Source organism: Cannabis sativa, chromosome X (assembly GCF_029168945.1).
Source record: "Cannabis sativa cultivar Pink pepper isolate KNU-18-1 chromosome X, ASM2916894v1, whole genome shotgun sequence".
Taxonomy (NCBI): Eukaryota; Viridiplantae; Streptophyta; class Magnoliopsida; order Rosales; family Cannabaceae; genus Cannabis; species Cannabis sativa.
The window spans coordinates 3,804,681-3,825,217 of NC_083610.1; the positions used below are offsets into that span (position 1 = coordinate 3,804,681).

Below are 20,537 nucleotides of genomic sequence, written 5' to 3' on the forward strand. Positions count from 1 at the left end.
TGCTCCCATGGTTGTGTCGGCATCGTCTGCGATGTATTCTGATATTGCTGCCCTTGTGTCGACGTCTGAACATTTTGCGGCATCTGAACATTATACTCTACATAATAACAATTACTCTTAAATTGCTATTATGTAGAGTATAATTATAAATATTATATTAAACATAATATTTATTTATTTTTTTTATCAAAATTAATAAAATATCTAAAATTTTGTATTAAAGATGATCTTACTTGTGATTCAAAATGGTAATGTCATATCACATGATTTAATTATAGATATGCATATTTGATTATTGTATATTAAATAAAAATAAAAATGGTAATGGATATTTATTCAAACATTTGTTTTTAAAAATAATGTAAAAAAAAATAAAGAGGCATAAGGAAATAACTATTAATTTTCAGTCATTTGATATAGTTATAAACTACATTTGACAAAAAGTGAATTGAGAAAAAAGGTCTGAATTGGTGAGATGTGTTAATTTTGAAATGCTAAAAGTAAAGATCTACATGCATTGGTTTCCTTAATGCATGTATAGCAAATGAGATCATTTGAATGAGCCACGTTTTGATGGAAATAGTAGTATTGGAGTAATAAAAGTTAAATATCACATTTTAATTGGACACAGTCGTTAATATGGCTCTATGACATACTACTAACATATATTTATAATTAAACTTGCGTAGTTAACAAAAGCCACACTATTTCAGAATCCAACTCCCAACAATAAAGTAAATATTAATATAGTGTTGCAAATAAACCTTCAAGATACAGTTAAACATAGGATATATGTAAAATATATAATAACTATATAGGTTTAGAGGAATTGCTATATTGAAAATGACATGTTTTCTGACTATTCTCCACAAGTTTTGTTCATTGTCAACTTATTTTCTTATTAATTATTAAATTCTTTATATTTATTTATTAATTATCAACTTATTTATTTTTATTTTTTAAAAAAATATAAGAAAAATATCTAATTATCAACTATTCTCCACATTATATTATAATTATATTTATGATATGATTATAAATAAAAAGATATTTAATTTTTTAAATTAATTTTATGTGATTAAATAATTATTTAATTATCTATATATTTATTATTTGCTAATTACATAAATCTTTATTATTATTTTTTAAAAAATAAACAAAATTATTTTCTTATTTACATTATTCAATGTTAAACTTTATTCATTAAAATTTTAAAATAATTACTTATTTAAAAAATAATCAATTTTAATTTTAATTATAACTTTAGAATAATTTTATTATAAAGTTAGTAGTTAATTTTAAATTATCAAATTAGCATAATTGTTTTTATCTCAAAATTTTATTAAAATTTCCAACAGATAACATTTATTTTTTTAAATACCTAAAAATATAAAAATCTCCTCTAAATATTTCAAAAATTTCCAAATACATCACACTTACTATTTTTTACATAAACAAAAATTACATCACACTTTATAAACATTTACAAAAAAAAAAAAAAATTACAAAAATTTCTTAATGCATAATCAGATTTTTAAGTTTAAAAATTATAATAAATCTGTTTTTTAAAAAAATTATATGCAAAATTATTTTTATTTGTAAAACAATTTAACATGACAAATATTTGCAAGTGAACATGATAAGTATAAGCAAAAAAAAAAAACACTTACAGTGCGATTCCGATATAGAGATATAACTTTAGTTGTTTGTAGATATTAACACAACAATATCTACAAAAACTTCAACCAAAAAATAAAAACAAAATATTAAAACAAAACATATTCAAAAAATAATATATAAATATAACTAAAAATATACATATTACACATAAAATTTTAAAAAAATAAAAAGACATTACCTGGCGGCGGGGAGGTGGTCCGGCGGAGGTGAAGTGCTCCGGCAACGTTGAAGCGACGGTCAAAGGACCCCACAAGGTGGTGGTCCGATGGTTCGGGTGGTCAAAATGTGTTATTCAGATAGATGAAAAAACTGGGTTTGATTAAATGAAAGAAGAGAAGGAGAGGGTGACTTTGAGATGTGCTCAGGCGAGAGGAGAGGAGAAAAAATTAAAATGGAAATGCATTTCTGAAATGGGGGTAGGGTTTTTTAGAGGATATAAGAATTTATTCCCAACGACATCCCCCAACGACATTGTCGTTGGGAACTGGCTGACACACTGCAACGTGTCAGCCAGTTCCCAACGACAATGTCGTTGGGGGCTGTCTTTGGGGGGAAATTTTGCCGCTCAAACAACGGTTAAAATTCAAAATTATTCCCAACGACAATGTTGTTGGTGGATCTTAAACTCCCAACGACATTGTCGTTGGGAGTAATTTTGTCGTTGTTGATTGTATTTTTGAAAAAAAATAAAAAAAATAAAAAAAGTCCCAACGACATTGTAATGTCGTTATTGATAATTGTATTTTTAGTGAGGACTTTATGTCGTTAGTAATAGGGGCGTTGGTAATGCCCCTAATTCTTGTAGTGGCAGTCTCTATTTGGTCTACGTCATTAGTTATTTTTATTTGAAATTAAATTAAATATATTTATAAGAAAAGATTATAACTGTGACCTATACATTACTACAAAAAAAAGGCTATCTTTAGTGACAAATTTTTAATCACAACATAAATTTTTTGTGACTAAATGACTTTTAGTCACAATAAAAAGTTACTTGTGACTAAAACATAATATTTAGATACAAGTTGTCAATAATTTAGTTTTAGTCACAACAAATTGTAATATTTGTGACTAATACTTTATTCACGTACTTTTAAGTCACAACGTAGGAATGATATTTATAATTAGTCACATTTTTTTTACTTTTAGTCACAAAGTCTTATTGTGACTAAAAGTAAGATTTTTTGCAGTCCATTAATGTGTTCCTGAACTTTTTAGTCTGTTAAAAATTATCATTGAATTATTCACAATATTGTAAATTGTTCTTTCTTTTAAGTTTGATCACACATGAGAAATAAAATGATGACATAGCTGCTTAGTTAGTTATCACATGAGTGTTATGTCAAAACCACATGTGTAATTAATTTTTAAATTTATTTTTACATTATTTTTTTAATCATTAATTGATTTTTAGTTTAATAATTTTTTAAAATATATAATTTTTATCCCTAATGTGACAATTGATTAAGCAATTATGTTATTATTTTATTTGTAAACTAGACAAATGATCAATTTATAATACTATGAATAGTTTAAAAACTATTTGTAATAGGTTGAAAAGTTCATGAGTAAAATAATGCATATATTATAGTTTGGGGAACAAAAATCTTAAATAGCCATAAGAAAATAAAATGTGGATAATAACTTAACAATTAACTGTGAGGTATTCACATAAATTTTAAAAATATAACTTAAATATTATTACCGTAAAAAATTTAAATTTATATATTTATTGCAATAGAGAGTTAAATTTAAATATTTATGTGATAATTTTTTTTAATATTTAAATAGTTAAATTAATAACTATTATCTTTCTATTTTTTTTTTTATGGAAGTACTCTTTGTAATTATTGGCTCAATGTTACTAAAATTTCAAATTTGAGTATACAGAGACAGCTCTGTCTCTTTATTTTTTTCTTTTTAATTTTGAATTTATATTTTTTTAATTAAAAAGTTGTACGGAAACTGAATAAAAAATAAAATAAAACACCTGAGTTACTATTATTAATTAGTAAATAGTACATAGTGAAGTACTGAAGTACACACCAACAACAAAACTTATTTCCAATGTTCACTATTTATTATTTATTTATAGTAATAAAAATTTAAAACACATACGCGGCTCCGCGTCGCCGCACACCTCGGACAACTCGACAACACGTGGCACTTACTTGCCTGCCATCCAAACCAATCATATCTTTACACGTGTCAAAATCACCACTCCCAATAAAGAAAGAAAATTGTAAAACAAGCAAAGCTACCTCTCTCTCATCTTTCTTGTTCCCCAATCTCAAATCTCAGTCATCACACAAATTACAAAAAAAAATAATAATAATAATAATTAATTAATTAGTTTTAATTTTAATTTAATTTACTCGAGAATATAAAAATGTCGTCATTTTTTTTCTCATGCTTTATTCTTTTTCTTTCTCTTTGTTTTTTTTACTCTTTTTTAGAAATGAGTGACTCGACAAAATGTCCCCCTTAGAAATGATATAATATTCCAATATTATACTTAAAGCTTTAGTTTTAGTTTTATTTATTTTTTTTTTCTCAGAAGAAACTCCAATGACTACTTTAGTAAAAAAAAGAGATAATTACATTAATAGATATAGAATAAAAAAAGAGATAAATATAATAAAATTTAATAAAATTATGTCTAAAATCTACAAGGATTAAACTCTAGTTTATTATTACATTCAAACATTCAGATTTAAAAAAACACATTTCGAAAACTCTATAAATTTACATTTTTTAAAGCTAAAATTTCTGTTATTTAAAGAGAAAAAGTACTTAAATCAACAAAGTCATAATCTTACATGTGACTCACGAACCACCATACTCAAACCACATCAAATATCACATTTTGCTATTTTACTAATTTTGTTTCGTAATTAGCTTCTTTAATTTTACGTCCATATAATCATTATTCTTAATTTTCATTTTTTTTTCTTAATTAGAGAGAATTGTGATAATATAAGCCAACTGTAAAAAACTGCATGGCACAAAGTAAAGTGCAAAAATAAATAAATAAATAAAAATTAAAAGACATAATTTTGGCTGTAAATAGCTGGAAAGAGATGTTTATCTTCTCTCATTACCATAATATTAATACATATTTAATTAATAATAATAATTAATAACTATTCTTACTCTCTCAACAAAAATTTACATTTCCCGAAAATAAAATTACCAAAAACCCCTCCAAAACCCAAAAACAACAACAAAATGAGCTAAAAGAAAGAAAAGCCCTTGATGATCAGTTAGTTCACTCACTTCACCTGATCACGTGATCAAAAAGAAAGGTGAAAAGACATAAATGCCCTTTCTCTTGAAAAAGAAAGAAAAAACTCACTCTTCTTCTCTGTTTTCATCATCATCATGATCATGGTGATCATCCAAAGCTTGATGATGATCATGATCTTGTTTAACTTTCTCATCAGAATTTTCTCTCTCTTCCATTTTCTCAGTTTTTTCTTCATTAAAAATCGAAACTTTAGCAAAAACAGGAGTAGCCAAAAAACTTGGTTTTTCATCACCAGCCATAATCACCAAAAACTTTTCTTCATAAACCTTAACCCCTTTAACGGAATCTTTCTCTCCGTCACCGGAACCGTTCTCCAAGTCTCTGTTATCATCACGTTCGCCGTCATTATTGTTTTGACCGTTAAGTCTCCAATAAGAACAAGCCAATATCAATAACGCAAAAGCAATCAATCCCAACATCGCTGCCAATCCTCCGAACAGGTACGGAACCGGCGAGTGCCACGGTGATCTCTGACCCTCCACGGTGGCCGTCGCCGGAGAAGGTGATAAACCAGTGGAACTGATTGTTCTCATTTTTTTCCGTTTTGAAAACGGGTCTTTGTTTAGTTATGGCGTTTTTGAAAACGGTTTTGGGAAAGGAGAAAATGAGAGGAGATGGAGAACAAAAAATGGTGTTGAAGTTTAATTTATAGTGAGATTTTATGGGGTCTGTTTGTTTGTTTGTTTGGTTAATTGAATTCACGTGTTTGGCTCTGTTTTATGGTTGTGAGATATAATAATCCTCTGTTTGTTTTGGGACTGTTTGGTTACGGCCAATAGGGGTTCGTTGCGTGGTTATAAAGAAAAACCCGACCCGGTTGTGTTTGGATTTTTTGACCATGTATCACGTTAAAGGCTATATTATAGGTTAAAGATTTTATTTTTGGCTAATTAATATTTTTACCTCTAAGACTTTGACATGTATCAAATCATGTTTTTTGAGCTTTTAAAGTCGTTAAAAATGTCCTCTGAACTATTGTGATTTTTGGAATTAAAATTTTTTGTCCAATTTTAGTAAAAAAAAGTCTAATATAGATGAGGTATGATTTAGTACATGTCAAAGTTCGAGAGACATGATTTGGTAGATATCAAAGTTTGGGGAGCATGATTTAGTATATAAACAATTACTGAAATAGTAAAATTAAATAAAATGAGACAAAAGTCCTTAAATTTAACAATCTCAATAGTTCAGGGAGAATTTTTAACGGCCAGAAAAGTTTAGGGGGCATGATTTAGTACATGTTAAAGTTTAGGGAATAAAAATGTTAATTATCCTTTAATTTTATTTTTTTTTGTAAAAACTTTTTTAGACTTTGTGTTTTGTAAAAATTATTGATTGGACTATTTATTTTGTTAAATGATAATTTAGCCATTGTATTTTTTAAAATGTGTACAAAATAGACTCTGAACTCAATTTTTGGTAATTTATATTTCCAGTATAATTAACCTGAAGCCAATATCTAGTACGAACAAATGTGAAAATTGCAATCAATCTAGTACTAACACCTCCAGTTCAGATTACTATTAAGTTTTAATTTTACGAAAAATTAAACTCAGGGTCTATTTTGTACCATTTGATAAACACATGGTTTGAATTGTCAAATTTAACAAAATAGCAGAGGGTCTAATCAGTAATTTTTACAAAATACAGAGTCCAAAATGGTATTTAACTTTTTTTATTTTCTCAAATTTAAAAAAGACCACCGAGTGTGTGGTGTAGTTGGTTGGATGGCTTTACACTAAGTCTGTCATTTGGTTGTCTTTGAGAATTTGAGTTCCTATGGTAGCACTTATCCTCGATCTTAAAAGTGGCGCTCATTTGGGAGTAACAAATGTTTGTGTGCCCTATTGATAGACCATAGTATCTCTACGTAGGAGGGCCTCAGTTGGCAATCATCTTAATTAAGGACAATGTATAAGCCTCAGTTGACTTATCAGTGGTCTCTGACATTGCTATTAAAATGAAAGAGTGGAGATAGGATGTGCATCACCTGATCCCATTGTTGGTAGTGATGTGATCCATACAGTTAAACATTTCCTTGCAACCGAACAAATGCCGGTAGGGCTGAATAATAGGAATATTGTGCTAATCCCCAAAAAGAAGAACCCTGAGCAAATGAGTGAGTTACGCCCAATTTCTCTCTGCAATGTCATGGCTAAAGTTATTACTAAGGTTCTTGCTAACAGAATGAAGGGATTACTGTCTGAGGTTATCTCCAAGCATCAGAGCGCTTTTATCCCTGGCAGGTTGATTACTGATAATATTATGGTCTCTTTCGAAATTCTACATTATCTTAAGCAAAAGCAAGTGGGCAAGGATGGTTTTATGGCATTGAAGTTGAATTTGAGTAAGGCTTATGATCGAGTGGATTGGCATTTCTTATGTGCTATGCTTGCTCGGTTGTGATTCGCTGATAAATGGATTCGTCTTATTTTTGGATGCTTGTCCTCGGTACAGTACCAGATTGTGAGTAGTGGCCGAACTATGGGGCCTATTGTGCCTAGTAGAGGCCTACGACAAGGTGTCCCTATATCTCCTTATCTTTTTTTGGCATGTGCTGAAGCTTTTTCTGCTCTTATTCGCAAGTTTGAAGAGAGGAAGTGGCTGCATGGTTGTAAAGTGGCTAATGGAGCGCCTAGTGTCTCTCATATGCTCTTTGTGGATGACAGCTTTTTGTATTGTAAGGCGACCAATGGTGAGATGAATCGGGTTCTTCAATTGCTTAGGATGTTTGCTACTGCAATGGGACAACATGTTAATTTTGGGAAGTCTTCTGTCTTTTTTAGCACTAATACTTCATCTCATTTGCAGCAGGCCATCTGTGCTACTCTGGGCATCCATGAAGCGACTGAGCACAGTATGTATTTTGGGGCTCCCGAGTACTGTAGGCAAGAATAAAAATGTCATCTTCGGTTATTTGCGGGACAAAGTTCAGAAGCGGATCCAGTCTTGGGACAATAAATTTCTATCTCGTGCAGGAATGGAAGTTCTTATTAAATCAGTTGTTCAATCTCTTCCGGCCTATACAATGAATGTGTTTCTCATTCCTGTTGGAATTTGTCAGGACATTGAGCGAGCTATTACCAAGTTCTGGTGGAGGTCCAATAAGAATAAAGGCATACACTGGCTAAGCTGGGACAAGCTCACAAAACACAAGAGCAATGGTGGTATGGGATTTCGAGATTTAAGGGACTTCAACTTAGCTCTACTAGCTAAGCAAGGGTGGAGACTTTTGACTTGTGGGAATAGCTTGATGGGGAAAATTTACAAGGCTAGATACTTTTCGTAAGGGTCTTTTCTCACATCGACTTTGGGGTGTAATCCGAGTTATATTTGGAGAAGTGTGTTTGAGACCAAGGAGTTCGTTCGGGCTGGGGTTCGGCGATTGGTGGGTGATGGTTCTACCGTTAATATCTTGTCTGAGCCTTGGCTTCCTAATGAGATGAACCCTTACATTGAATCTGTCCATCCGAGGCTTGTGGGAAAGTCGGTCGACTCTTTAATGAAGGTCGGGCTGGTTGAATGGGATGGGGAAGTATTAGCTGATGTGCTCACTGCTAGAGATCAAGCTTTGGTGTGGAAAATTCCGCTAAGTAGTCATATGAATTTTGATTTGTGGTACTGGTTACATGATGCGTCAGGGGTTTTCACTGTTAAGAGTGCATATTCGCTACTTCAATCAATGAAATCCAACAGAGATATCCCAGATAGCCCTGGGTTCTGGCGGCTCTTGTGGCAGTTACAGCTCCCTCCAAAGGTTCTTAATTTTCTGTGGAGAGCTTCTACCAACAGTATCCCAACTTGGTTTCATCTTTCCATAAAACATGTTCCAATTGCTGCAACATGTCCGTTCTGTCTTGCTGCTCCTGAGACGACTCTGCATGTGCTGGTGCGGTGCTCTTTTGCTCAAAGTTGCTGGAGCAAGGTTCCAATTACTGCTTGGCGCCTGATGCAATATTGTTCTCAAGTTGGTTTGAAGCGGGTTTGGGATCGTGGAATACGGCTGAGGCTCTTGAGGCCGGTATGGTTTGTTGGTCAATTTGGACTCATCGTAACGAGTTGGTCTGGAACTCCAAACACCCTGATGCGAGGGAGGTGGTGGCAATGGCTCAGTTAAATTATGTTGATTGGTTTAATGTTCAAAAACTTAATGCCACGGATGTAAGCTTAAGCGGGCCAACTGCACTACCTGTGGAGCAATGGACAACACCTGATTTCCCTTTTGTCAAAGTTAATGTGGATGGTGCACTTTTTGCCGACCAAGGGCGGTATGGTCTGGGTTTGATTGCAAGGTCTGCTGCGGCTTGGGTTTTGGGGGCCAGAAGCTTATCTAGAGAAGGTGCTTTGCAACCTCATATTGTTGAAGCCATTGGAATCAAGGAAGCTCTCTCTTGGAGTAAAGCAAATGGATGGTCACATGTTGTCGTTGAGTCAGATTGTTTAAGGGTCATTAATGATTTGTAAAAGTTCAAAATTATGGCTTCTCCTTATGGCCATATTCTTTATGATTGTATGACTTTGGTTGCTGATTTTGATATTGTTTCTTTTATTTTTGCTAAACGGTCTGCTAATAAAGTTGCGCATGTTTTGGCGCAATCTTCTCTTTCTGAGGCTGACCGTACTTTCAGTAGAGACTCCTTACCTTTTGTTTTTGCATCCTTGGTTTTGGATGAATTAGTTTAATGAAATTTAACCATTATTTAAAAAAAAAAATGTAATAATAATTATTTTTTGATTATTAAATATTATAAAAAATTACACATTGAAAATAAATATATATTTTTTTTCAACAAGCATATTAGTAAGAATTTATACCAAAAGAAAATATGCTTTAAAAATATAATTAAAATTTATGAAGAAGGATAGGAACTTGGTAAAGCTACAATTAATGGTTTTTGTTTTAATTTTCTCAATATAGAAAAAAGGGTTTAATTAATTTAACAATATTTTAGATTTTTTTTTTCACTAAGTTTTTTAGTGGGAGATAAGTTAAATAATTTTGTGTATTATATGTAACATAGACAAATAAAACTAAATAATTACATGTAAAAATAAATCATTATGATTAGGTAAAATTTATAAAAGTGTATATGACATTGAAAATTATAAATAAGAGATGTATTGAATTTTCCAATGATTTTAGATGTAAGTTTAATTTTATAACATAATTAGTAGTAGATGAAGAATATAATTCAAGTTATAATTTTTTTTTTTTATTTATTAACTCATGTAAAAAACATAATATCACGAGGAATATATATTTATTCATGTAAAGCTATTTTTTTTTTCCTTTTATTTCGAATAATATATATTTATATATAAATATTATATGGCATAAGCACTAGAGATAGCGATATATAAATGGTTTATATATTAATAGTGAAATTTGCCAAAACATATCCAATCAATCTTTCTTTTTGAGTATGGATTTAAGGCTTTCTTTATTATAATAATTATTATTGTTTCCCACTAATAAGTAATTTGTATATAATATTATTTTATTTTCTATGAGGGAATGTTTTGTATGAGTGACGTACAACAATATGTATATATATTATTAATTAATTCACCTTAATAAATTGATTAAGAATATTAAGAAAGGACTTAATCAATCTCGAAGAGACACTTTGCTCTAGGTTGCTTTTGGGTCCATCAATTAATCTTTGTATCAAAATTAATTAAGACAGTAAAAACCTACTCTTATTCTTTTAATTAATATATATAATTATAAAAAAAATTCGACAATATGTGCCCTTTTAGTAGTTTAGTGATGCATTCCTATATATTTTGACATTTAAAAATTTTTAGTTTAATTTTTTTTATGGTTGTCAACACTGTATTTATTTAAGAGATTTGTAAAATTTTATTATTTTTTTTTAAAAAAATAACACGTCAAAAATACAGTTCAAATAGTCTATTTTACACGCGTATAAATAAAAGAGTCTCATACGTACAATAAATTTTATTTGAACCCTATTTTCAACAAATTAAATTTTTTCGAATCTTTTAAAATTGTATAGAATGTTTAAATTAAATAACTCAATATAACGATTAAAAAATTAGACTAATTTTTTTTTTCCAATTACGAAATAAATAATGTAGATCGATAAACTCTTTTTAAAAGTGCATTGTAAAAGTATTCATAATTATATATAATAATTAATGGTGACTAGATTTGTGTGCTCGTAGTTAGAGAGACCATAATTATTGAGAGAAGAACACTAAATAATTTTGTATTTTTGTAAATGGACTAACTATATCTTCCAACAATTCCTCTTGTGCTTTTCTCTTCATGTAAGAATATGATGGGTCCTCCATTCCCACTAATAATTAATTAAATAATCATTCCATTTTGTTTTGTTTTATATTTATAAGTTTAGCTGTAAAAAAATAAAAATAAAAGACAGTACATCTACTCATGTCATCCATTTATAATTATAGATACGATAGGGCATAGGTACAAATCAATAGTACAATCATATTGTATGAGGCATAAATATATAATAAACTCATATATATTATTGAGTAATTTGTAGCAATTAAGGTTAACTCTTAGATGTAAATGAGTTAAAAAAAAAAAACCTTTAAGTTGTTAATAAATATGTTTAAGTTTAATTTTTTGTATTAATAATACTTAAATTATAATTTTGGTTTTTCGTAAGTACTTAACTGTTAAATATCAAATCAAATCATTATTATACGTATTATTTTTTTATTAGTATATTTAAATTAATTTTATTTAAAAAAATTTAAATTTAATAACCTAGAGCAATCAATAATTATATTATACACAATAATTTACAATTAATATTTAACAGCATGTACTTACCAAATTAAACTTATAAATATTTATATCGAAAATTAGATACTATAATATTCATTCATATATATATAAATAAAAATATATAGATGGCATTTTTATTTTTTAGATTAATATACGTATATAAATGACATAGTTTGGAGTGTACGCGTTGTGTATAGTTTCGTAAAGCCAAAGATATTACTAATAATTTCCCAAAAGCTCGTATGAACAAAAGAAAAATAACTTCTTACTAATTCACAGTTGTATGCCACTATACATATATATATATATATATTATATAATTAAATACATACTTTTATGTAGTTAATTCAAAATCAAGATAAAATCACAGCATAATATATGTCACCTACATTGTTCTTTGTTGCTTGCATGTGTGAGTTGTGATTATGTTTTCTTCAATCTCACTATTTAATTAAATAAAAATATTGCTATTCACTAAAAAAAAAAAGAACAACTATGATAATTTTTTAGTTATAATATAAATTTTTTGTGATTAAATATAATTTTTAGTCACAACAAAAAGTTACTTGTGATTAAAACATAGTATTTAAATACAAGTTGTCACTAAATTAGTTTTAATCACAACCATTATTATAACTAAAAATACATTTAGTCATAACAAATTATAGTTTTTGTGACTAATACTTTTAGTCACGGATCTTTTAGTCACAACATAAGAATAATAATTTATAATTAATCTTAGTCACAAATTTTGTTGTGACTAAAAGTAAAATTTTTTTGTAGTGATTAACCACCTGCGGTGTTTAATTCACTATATAAGATGACACTTTGAGATTAATTATATATAATGGTTTTTATAATAGTCAGGTCTGACTCTATATTATTTTGGGCCTAAAGTAAAAATTAAAATTGGAGCATTTGTATAAAATAAGGTTATTTAAAATATTTCAACTTTTAAGTTTAACTTCCAAATTATTACTCTAAACAAATTAATGCAACATATATTATTAATTCTATTTTAATATTTTTTTTTTGTCAAAATGGGGTCTATAGTGGGGGGCCTAAAACGACTATTTCACTCGTTTCACGATCTCATGATTGAATCTGATATTTTATTATACTCATAACAATTTATATATCATATTGTGATAGTACTGAATATTACTAATGGCCTCTTTACTATCCTAAACAACTTATCAATACGAGAATAAGATACTCAAATTATGTAAAATTAAAATTACTTGATATTGTAAATTTACAAATTAAATAAAAATATTAAATAAACAAGAAGATAATAATCAAAGAAGAGATACAACTCAACTCAAAGGCATAATAACCTTTTAATGGTTGTTCTAAGCTAATTAAACATGGCTTTGGGAAATTTACATAAAGTATTATTTTTGGTAAATTTTTTTATATTTTTATAGTATTATATATAAACAATATACTAAAATAATAACAAAATTGTATAAAATTTACAAAAAAATAACATCAATATAACGTAAAATATAATATACAAAAAATAAAAAATTAACAAGAAAACAATATTATAATATAAAGATACATTAAAAAATTTGTATTTTCTTTAAATAAAATTTTAAAAATTATAAAAATATTTAAAATTCGGTACATTATAATTTTTTTACTAATATTTTTTTTTTACACAATTCCTATTATTATAATTTATATGTTTAGTGCGATTTATATTATTGTTATTATCATTATTATTTGTTGTTATTTCAAAGCAGTTATGATTATGGGTTTTTGTTTGGTGGTGTAGTACTCTTGTATTATTGTATATATATATGGACCATAATGGCCAAGCACACAACAAAGGGATAGGCTTCTAATTCGTCACTAATCACTATATAAATTTATATATATACATTTATATATCTATATATATATTATGACAGTGTACTCGACTACTTCAAATAATAGTAATCCTGAAAACGACAGCAGTTTCTTGGATGATATTCTCAATAATATTTCAACGACAAGGATATATATATATATATATATATATAGTGCTGAGATGAGTAGTATATATATAGTTTGATTAATTTATAATTAATTAATTATATATGATCAATTGATCTGAGAAGCATATATAATGATGATTTAATTATAATCACTAGTCATTGGATATTTTGTTGTAAGTAATCATGGTGATAATAATATTTATATACAATTAAAGTATATATTAACACTATAGCTAGGGTTTTATTTATTTCAATAGCATATAAATTAATGCCTCACGTACGTACGTACCATAATTTTGGGGTAATAAAATACGATATATATATCATAACATTGTTATGGTATTTATCATTTTGTAATAGGTTAATAATTTTTTATAATCTTATTTATTAAACTAATTAAATGCTCAATAACATTTATATATATATATATCATGATATAGACACATTCATCATATATTTCTTTCTTTCTTTCCCTTTTTTCTTAAAAAAATAATCGTCATCATATAGTTCATTACATTATGCTCTCCAAATAATAATGATAAATGCATGCCCCCACCACTTCCTAAAACTTATATAAAGTCCAAAACATATATTATAAAGGACAAAATACAAAACCCTATTATATTATATATATAATATAAATAAAGCAATATGTATATAATATAGGAGATTGGAAACTTATTGGGAGTTGTCAAGGATCATCAAACACTAACCATCTCCACTTTAAGTATAATATTATCCGCTTTGGGCTTAAGCTGATTTTGTTTTTAAGCACCTTCTCTAAAGACCTAATGCCAATAGAAATATATCCATCCTTATATACTCATGATTCTTATTATTTCTAGCAAATGTAAGATTTTGTTTACATTCCCAACAATCCTCTCCTCAAACACGGGACTACATAGCTTCCCCTCAAACGATCTTCCATCTTGTACCTCTGTTATCACAAACTGAACACGCTGCCTGACCTTCATTGTCAAGAAGACTTTCGACACAAGGCACCAAACAAGATCTCCAATCCGTCCACTCTCTACCAACTAGTATACTTTCCTCCAATGCGTTGGAGAGCACGCCTTACATGGAGCCCCACCACTACCTCGAGAGTTTCTTGCTTATTACTAGGCCAACTCTACCGGATCAAAGCACACCACCTAACTAAGCACATCCACGAACATCATGAGAGTATACCAAGGTATATCACCTTAAGATGATTCAAAGGATTGCATGACTAATGTTGGGATTTGGCGCTGATACCAATTTGTCAAGGATCATCGGACACTACATGCCATCTCCACTAGGTATGATATTGTTCGCTTTGGGCAAGCCTTCACGGTTTTATTTTTGGGCACCTTCCCAAAAGGCCTCATACCAATAGAGATATGTACATCCTTATATACCCATGATCCTTCCCATTTTTAGCCAATATGTAGAAATTTATTTGCATTCCTAACATGAGTGTCTTAAGTTATTGGGAGTGTTTGAAAATTATTTTTAAGATTCTGAGATTTTAAAAGCACTTTTACTGGCTGGTTAGGTAACAAATTAGTTTAGTTCTTAGCTCTAAAAAGTTTGTTAGTCAATTTTAGTAACTTTTTCAGGAAAACTTCTTGAGAAACTAAAAATAGGGGTGTTCATCCGATCCAATCCGCACTTTTTTGGTCAAACAACATCCAATCCGCACTAAGTGCGGATTTCATATTTTGGATCCAATCCGATCCGCATAAGAGTTTAAATCCAATCCAATCCAATCCGCAATAGTGCGGATTGGATCGGTTATTTTTTTAATAATAAATTATTTAATATTTCATAGAAAAAAAATTAAAAAAAGACTATTGGTTCTTAATCTCCAATAATAATCCATTTCCATCTCTATTTATATACAAATCAAACCAATATACATATATATATATATCAATATATATGTACTTATCTTTAGATTTACACTAAAATATATATGTATCTCTTACTAAAATAACTAAGCTAGTATACATATATTTAAATTTATGTGTATGTGTCTATGTGAATAAGAATTATTTTTCTTGTGTTTTTTATTATAAAATAAATAAAATGCACCAACTCAATATGTTACTAAAAGAAGTTTGTGTTTTTTTTTTATTAATATATATTATATATTATAATTTTTTAAAAATATGTATAATTAAGTGCGGATTGGATTGGATCGGTTACTTTTTGAGGTCAAACAACATCCAATCCGCACAAGTGCGGATTTTGGATTTTTCAATCCAATCCAATCCGCACAAGTGCGGATATCCGCATTTTGCGGATTGGATTGGATTGGATCGTGCGGATTGGATTGGATCGGATACTTTGTGAACACCCCTAACTAAAAATAAAAAGAAGAAACGTAGCCAAACATGATTTTAGTTTTTTGAAAGCTACTTCTAGGTTTCCGAAAGCTCCAATAATACTTTTACTAATAATTGATCAGTAACTTTCACCTTTAAGCTCCTAAAAAACTCTTTTAATTAATAGAAACAAACTTTAGTAACTTTTTCAGAAAGAGTTTCTTAAAAAGCTAAAATCAGTATTAGAAATACAACCAAACAGAGGTTGGTTGGTTGGACTTTGAAAGCTGTTTGGGCGTCTAAATTTCTTTTAGCTTTAAAATATTCTATTACAAGAGAAGTCAATTTTAGTAATTTTCTCAAAAATATAGCTTCTTAAATGTAACATCCCTGCTTCAAGCTTCTATTGGGTCCTTACACTCACGAAATGAATGGCTCTTATACACGAGTACGTCACTCTGGCTGCTTCATGGACTGACGACTGACCCTACAGACCAACACGAGTGTTTCCAGCGTGCTTTATCCTCACTCGCACGCTTCCTGGAAAAACTTCCCAAGAGATCACCCATCCTGAAATTGCCCCAAGTCAAGCACGCTTAACTGTGGAGTTCTTTCGTGATGGGCTACCGAAAAACAAGATACACCTTGTTGATATAGGTAGTACCAATCAATCCATTTAAGTCCTCTTCAACTGTGTAGTCCCATACCTACACAGTCTCAGGATCATCACACTTGACCTTCCCCAGGGGATGTGAGATTGCACAGCTTGCCCAATACTTTTCCTTACGGATCACGAGTCGACTACTGATTGTCACATTAAAAAAGCCAAAATTGTCATAACTAAAAGCTCAACCAAATTGAGCCTATATATATATCAATATCATTATGATGATCATCTTCATAAAATTGTTCATCAAGATCATAATTCATATATTATCCAATTAATATCCATTTGGCTTTATATACATATGTATGGTTTGTTTGCCACCCTATTTGCCCTGCAGGCCCCATTGCCTCCGGCATTTGTCTATACAAATTTACAATAAAAAGGTCACAAAGCACAATATGGTGGATGACTATATGAACCTATATGGGAAAGTGAACTCTATGAAAGGACCTCAATCCACTCATCTCACCCTCAACTATATCTATCTATACACACACAGATATATATTTATATATAAATATCTATAATTTACAAAATATCTCTTTTTTGAAGTTGTACTTTTGGCTTAATTTTGGTATAATTTATTTTGCCAAAAAAATAAACTCTATTTAAAAATTTGATCAAATATTGATTACAAAATGTTAGAGGCCATTTTGCAAAAAATTATCGAAATTAATCCATCGTAAAAAATAACCTAATTTTGCAGAACAACTCCTTATAAAATCTTAACTTTAATTTGTGAAATTGTATGGTTGTCAACCCTAATTTGTTTGTCTTTTATTTTTTAAGAAAATAAAATAAACTTATTTATATAAATCCAAAATAAATAACATTCTTCCTCTTCTTCTTTTTTCTTTCAAATAATATTTTTATATATATAATGCATGTACTATATGTATATATATCTTTATATATTAAAAGTGCCTATCTAACGGCATTTCTTGGTTTAACATTCTTGGTTTAACAGAATATACTTAAAAATAAAAGAATATTCTGTTAAATTTAACGATTAGGTTTGATCTCCCGTTAAAAAATAAACCCAATAATTAAACCAAAAAATTAAACAATATTTTAAATAAACAATCTTTTAAATATTAATAATTTCTTTTTAAATTAAAAAAATCATCTTAGCCACATATCTCTCTAACAAACCTATCTTGGGAGAATATTAATAATTTTTTTATTTATTTTTTAAAAAAGAAAAATATAGATAAAATATTTAGAAAAGATAATATAAAAGAAGATTGATTGTGTTGGCTTAGAGATTTTTGGGCTTGGCTTAAAAAAATAATAAAAAAAAAAAATAAAATGGGCTGTAATTAGTATTTACCTTATATGTTTGTGCTTATTTTTAGTTTTTTAATTTTACCACCAAGAGGAGAAGGTTAAAAAATATTAGAATATGAAAATATTATTGGTGCTTATTAGTAATTTGCAAAGAATGTGAAAATTCTGTTAAATTTAACGATTAGGTTTCATCTCCCGTTAAAAAATAAACCCAATAATTAAACCAAAAAATTAAACAATATTTTAAATAAACAATCTTTTAAATATTAATAATTTCTTTTTAAATTAAAAAAATCATCTTAGCCACATATCTCTCTAACAAACCTATCTTGGGAGAATATTAATAATTTTTTTATTTATTTTTTAAAAAAGAAAAATATAGATAAAATATTTAGAAAAGATAATATAAAAGAAGATTGATTGTGTTGGCTTAGAGATTTTTGGGCTTGGGCTTAAAAAAATAATAAAAAAAAAAAGATAAAATGGGCTGTAATTAGTATTTACCTTATATGTTTGTGCTTATTTTTAGTTTTTTAATTTTACCACCAAGAGGAGAAGGTTAAAAAATATTAGAATATGAAAATATTATTGGTGCTTATTAGTAATTTGCAAAGAATGTGAAAGTCTATAAATATATAGTTGTGTAGCTATTATTAGATATGAAATGAGGTAATAGAACTTTTTTCAATTAGAAGATTAATGTACATTTTACTATTAATAACATACATTATTATAACACAACTATATTTTACTTACTAAATATACTGACACATATTTTATTTTTATAAAACAAATCGTTCAAATAATTATACTATTTTAATTGTTAATTCAAATAAAAAACTAAAATATTAAATAAAACTAGCACTACGTGGCTTGGCACGTAACAATCACCTAGTAGAAGAATAAGTGCCAAACAAAAGCGATGACTCATCATAAAAATTTAATGGTAGTCCTTATTATATATTGATATTGTATGTGATAATATTTATGTGTTGTACTTTCGAATCTCTTAGCCTGAAATGAATTAGCCAAATTAATTATATAACTTAATTTGTAGCTAGTTATATATAAAGAATATACACACTAATTATATATATATATAAATATTTATATATATATAGGAAACTAAAGCCTTTGATTATTTTAAAATGCTATGTGATATGACTATAATGCTATAGAGACATACTTTTTCTTAAGATGACATAATTTTTAAGATCTTCTTATCTTAAATAGGATCAATATATATATATATATATGTATATTAATTTTAAAGCAGTGTAGTTGTATGTATATAGTTTAATAATTAAGTGCAACTTTTTGTGTGTGTAAAAAACAAGGGATTAATTGAGTAATTATTTCATTAAAATTTATTAATGTTCAAACAATATTGTTTAATATCGAAAAAATTCAGAGCCCTTTATAAATTTTTATAAATTATCCATGAAGTAGAAAAATATTTTATTGAGTACTCTTAGCTAGTGTGATGTATATACAAGCTTGTTTGATTAATTTCCACTTTTTAATTTTTAATTGATATTGCTGTCAAAGCTCACTAATATAGGTTATTAGTTTTAATTAATCTAATCTTGTATATTATATAATTATATCTTAAGGAAAATAAAAATAAAATAATGAAGCTTTTTTTTTATTATGTGTTAGCTAGTAATAATTAGTTTTTGTATTTATATTATGTTAATTCCATTTTTGGCATATTTAATTGACAAAAATATTTTATTATTTAATGTATATTTCGGCTGGCATATATTGATTTGGTTTCCATATTTGTGTAAATCAAACTTGAAAGGAAAGTTGTCTAGCTTTCCTATTTTTGGAAAAAAGGTAAAAATGGTAAGTTTGGTTACCCATTTCGTTTTTTATCTAACCAGCTGTTATTCTGATCTTGTGTTGAGTTTCCCATTTTCTTAGATCAGGTTTCTTGAAGAGAAAACCGGAGCTAGACTTTCCTTTTCTATAAAAGGAAAGTTGTAGTTATCCGCCCACGATTACGTATGTACAGAAACGGAAATTCTGGATCGATTGAAGAATTATTTTAGGGAAGTTTCTAGTGGGTTGAGGTCTTGTTCAGACCGAATGTAAGCTGTCTATGAGATGTATATTCATTATAAATACATCTTATAGTAGCTAGGTTTTGCATCTCTTTCACACACTTAGAATTGCTTTCATATCTTAAGGAAAGAGTGTCTTTGTTTAGTACCTCTCTTGGTACCTCTCTTGTATCTTTGAATTTCATTCATATCTTTAGAAAAGAGAGTCTTTGATTTGTAGAGAAGAGTTGTTCTACTCTTACTCTGTTTATTTGTTGTTTGTATTGTCTTGAGTCTGTATTCAAGTCTACAACGAAGAAGAACATCAGTGCACCTTCGGGAGAAGGGTATTTACAAGCTTTCGGGAGATTGCTTTTGAAGTCTTGCATCGGGAGGATACAAGCACACAGCCTTCGGGAGATGGTTGTATAGGCTTTCGGGAGATAGCCTTTAAGCCTTGAATCGGGAGGATTCAAGCA

General features: G+C 28.5%; 2 protein-coding genes across 2 annotated transcripts; one reads left to right on the plus strand and one right to left on the minus strand.

Annotated features, from left to right (window-relative positions):
• Positions 1-4,722: 4,722 nt before the first annotated feature.
• Positions 4,723-5,672, minus strand: LOC115707529 (protein GLUTAMINE DUMPER 3). The gene has a single exon (XM_030635533.2). It carries the CDS (start codon positions 5,518-5,520, stop codon positions 5,032-5,034), a length of 489 nt encoding a protein of 162 aa, XP_030491393.1. The 5' UTR covers positions 5,521-5,672; the 3' UTR covers positions 4,723-5,031.
• Positions 5,673-7,471: 1,799 nt separating this feature from the next.
• On the plus strand, positions 7,472-9,451 carry LOC115718807 (uncharacterized). Its single transcript, XM_030647630.1, has 4 exons — positions 7,472-7,844; positions 7,966-8,272; positions 8,330-8,744; positions 8,900-9,451. Exons 1-4 carry the CDS (start codon positions 7,472-7,474, stop codon positions 9,449-9,451), a joined length of 1,647 nt encoding a protein of 548 aa, XP_030503490.1.
• Positions 9,452-20,537: the final 11,086 nt, after the last annotated feature.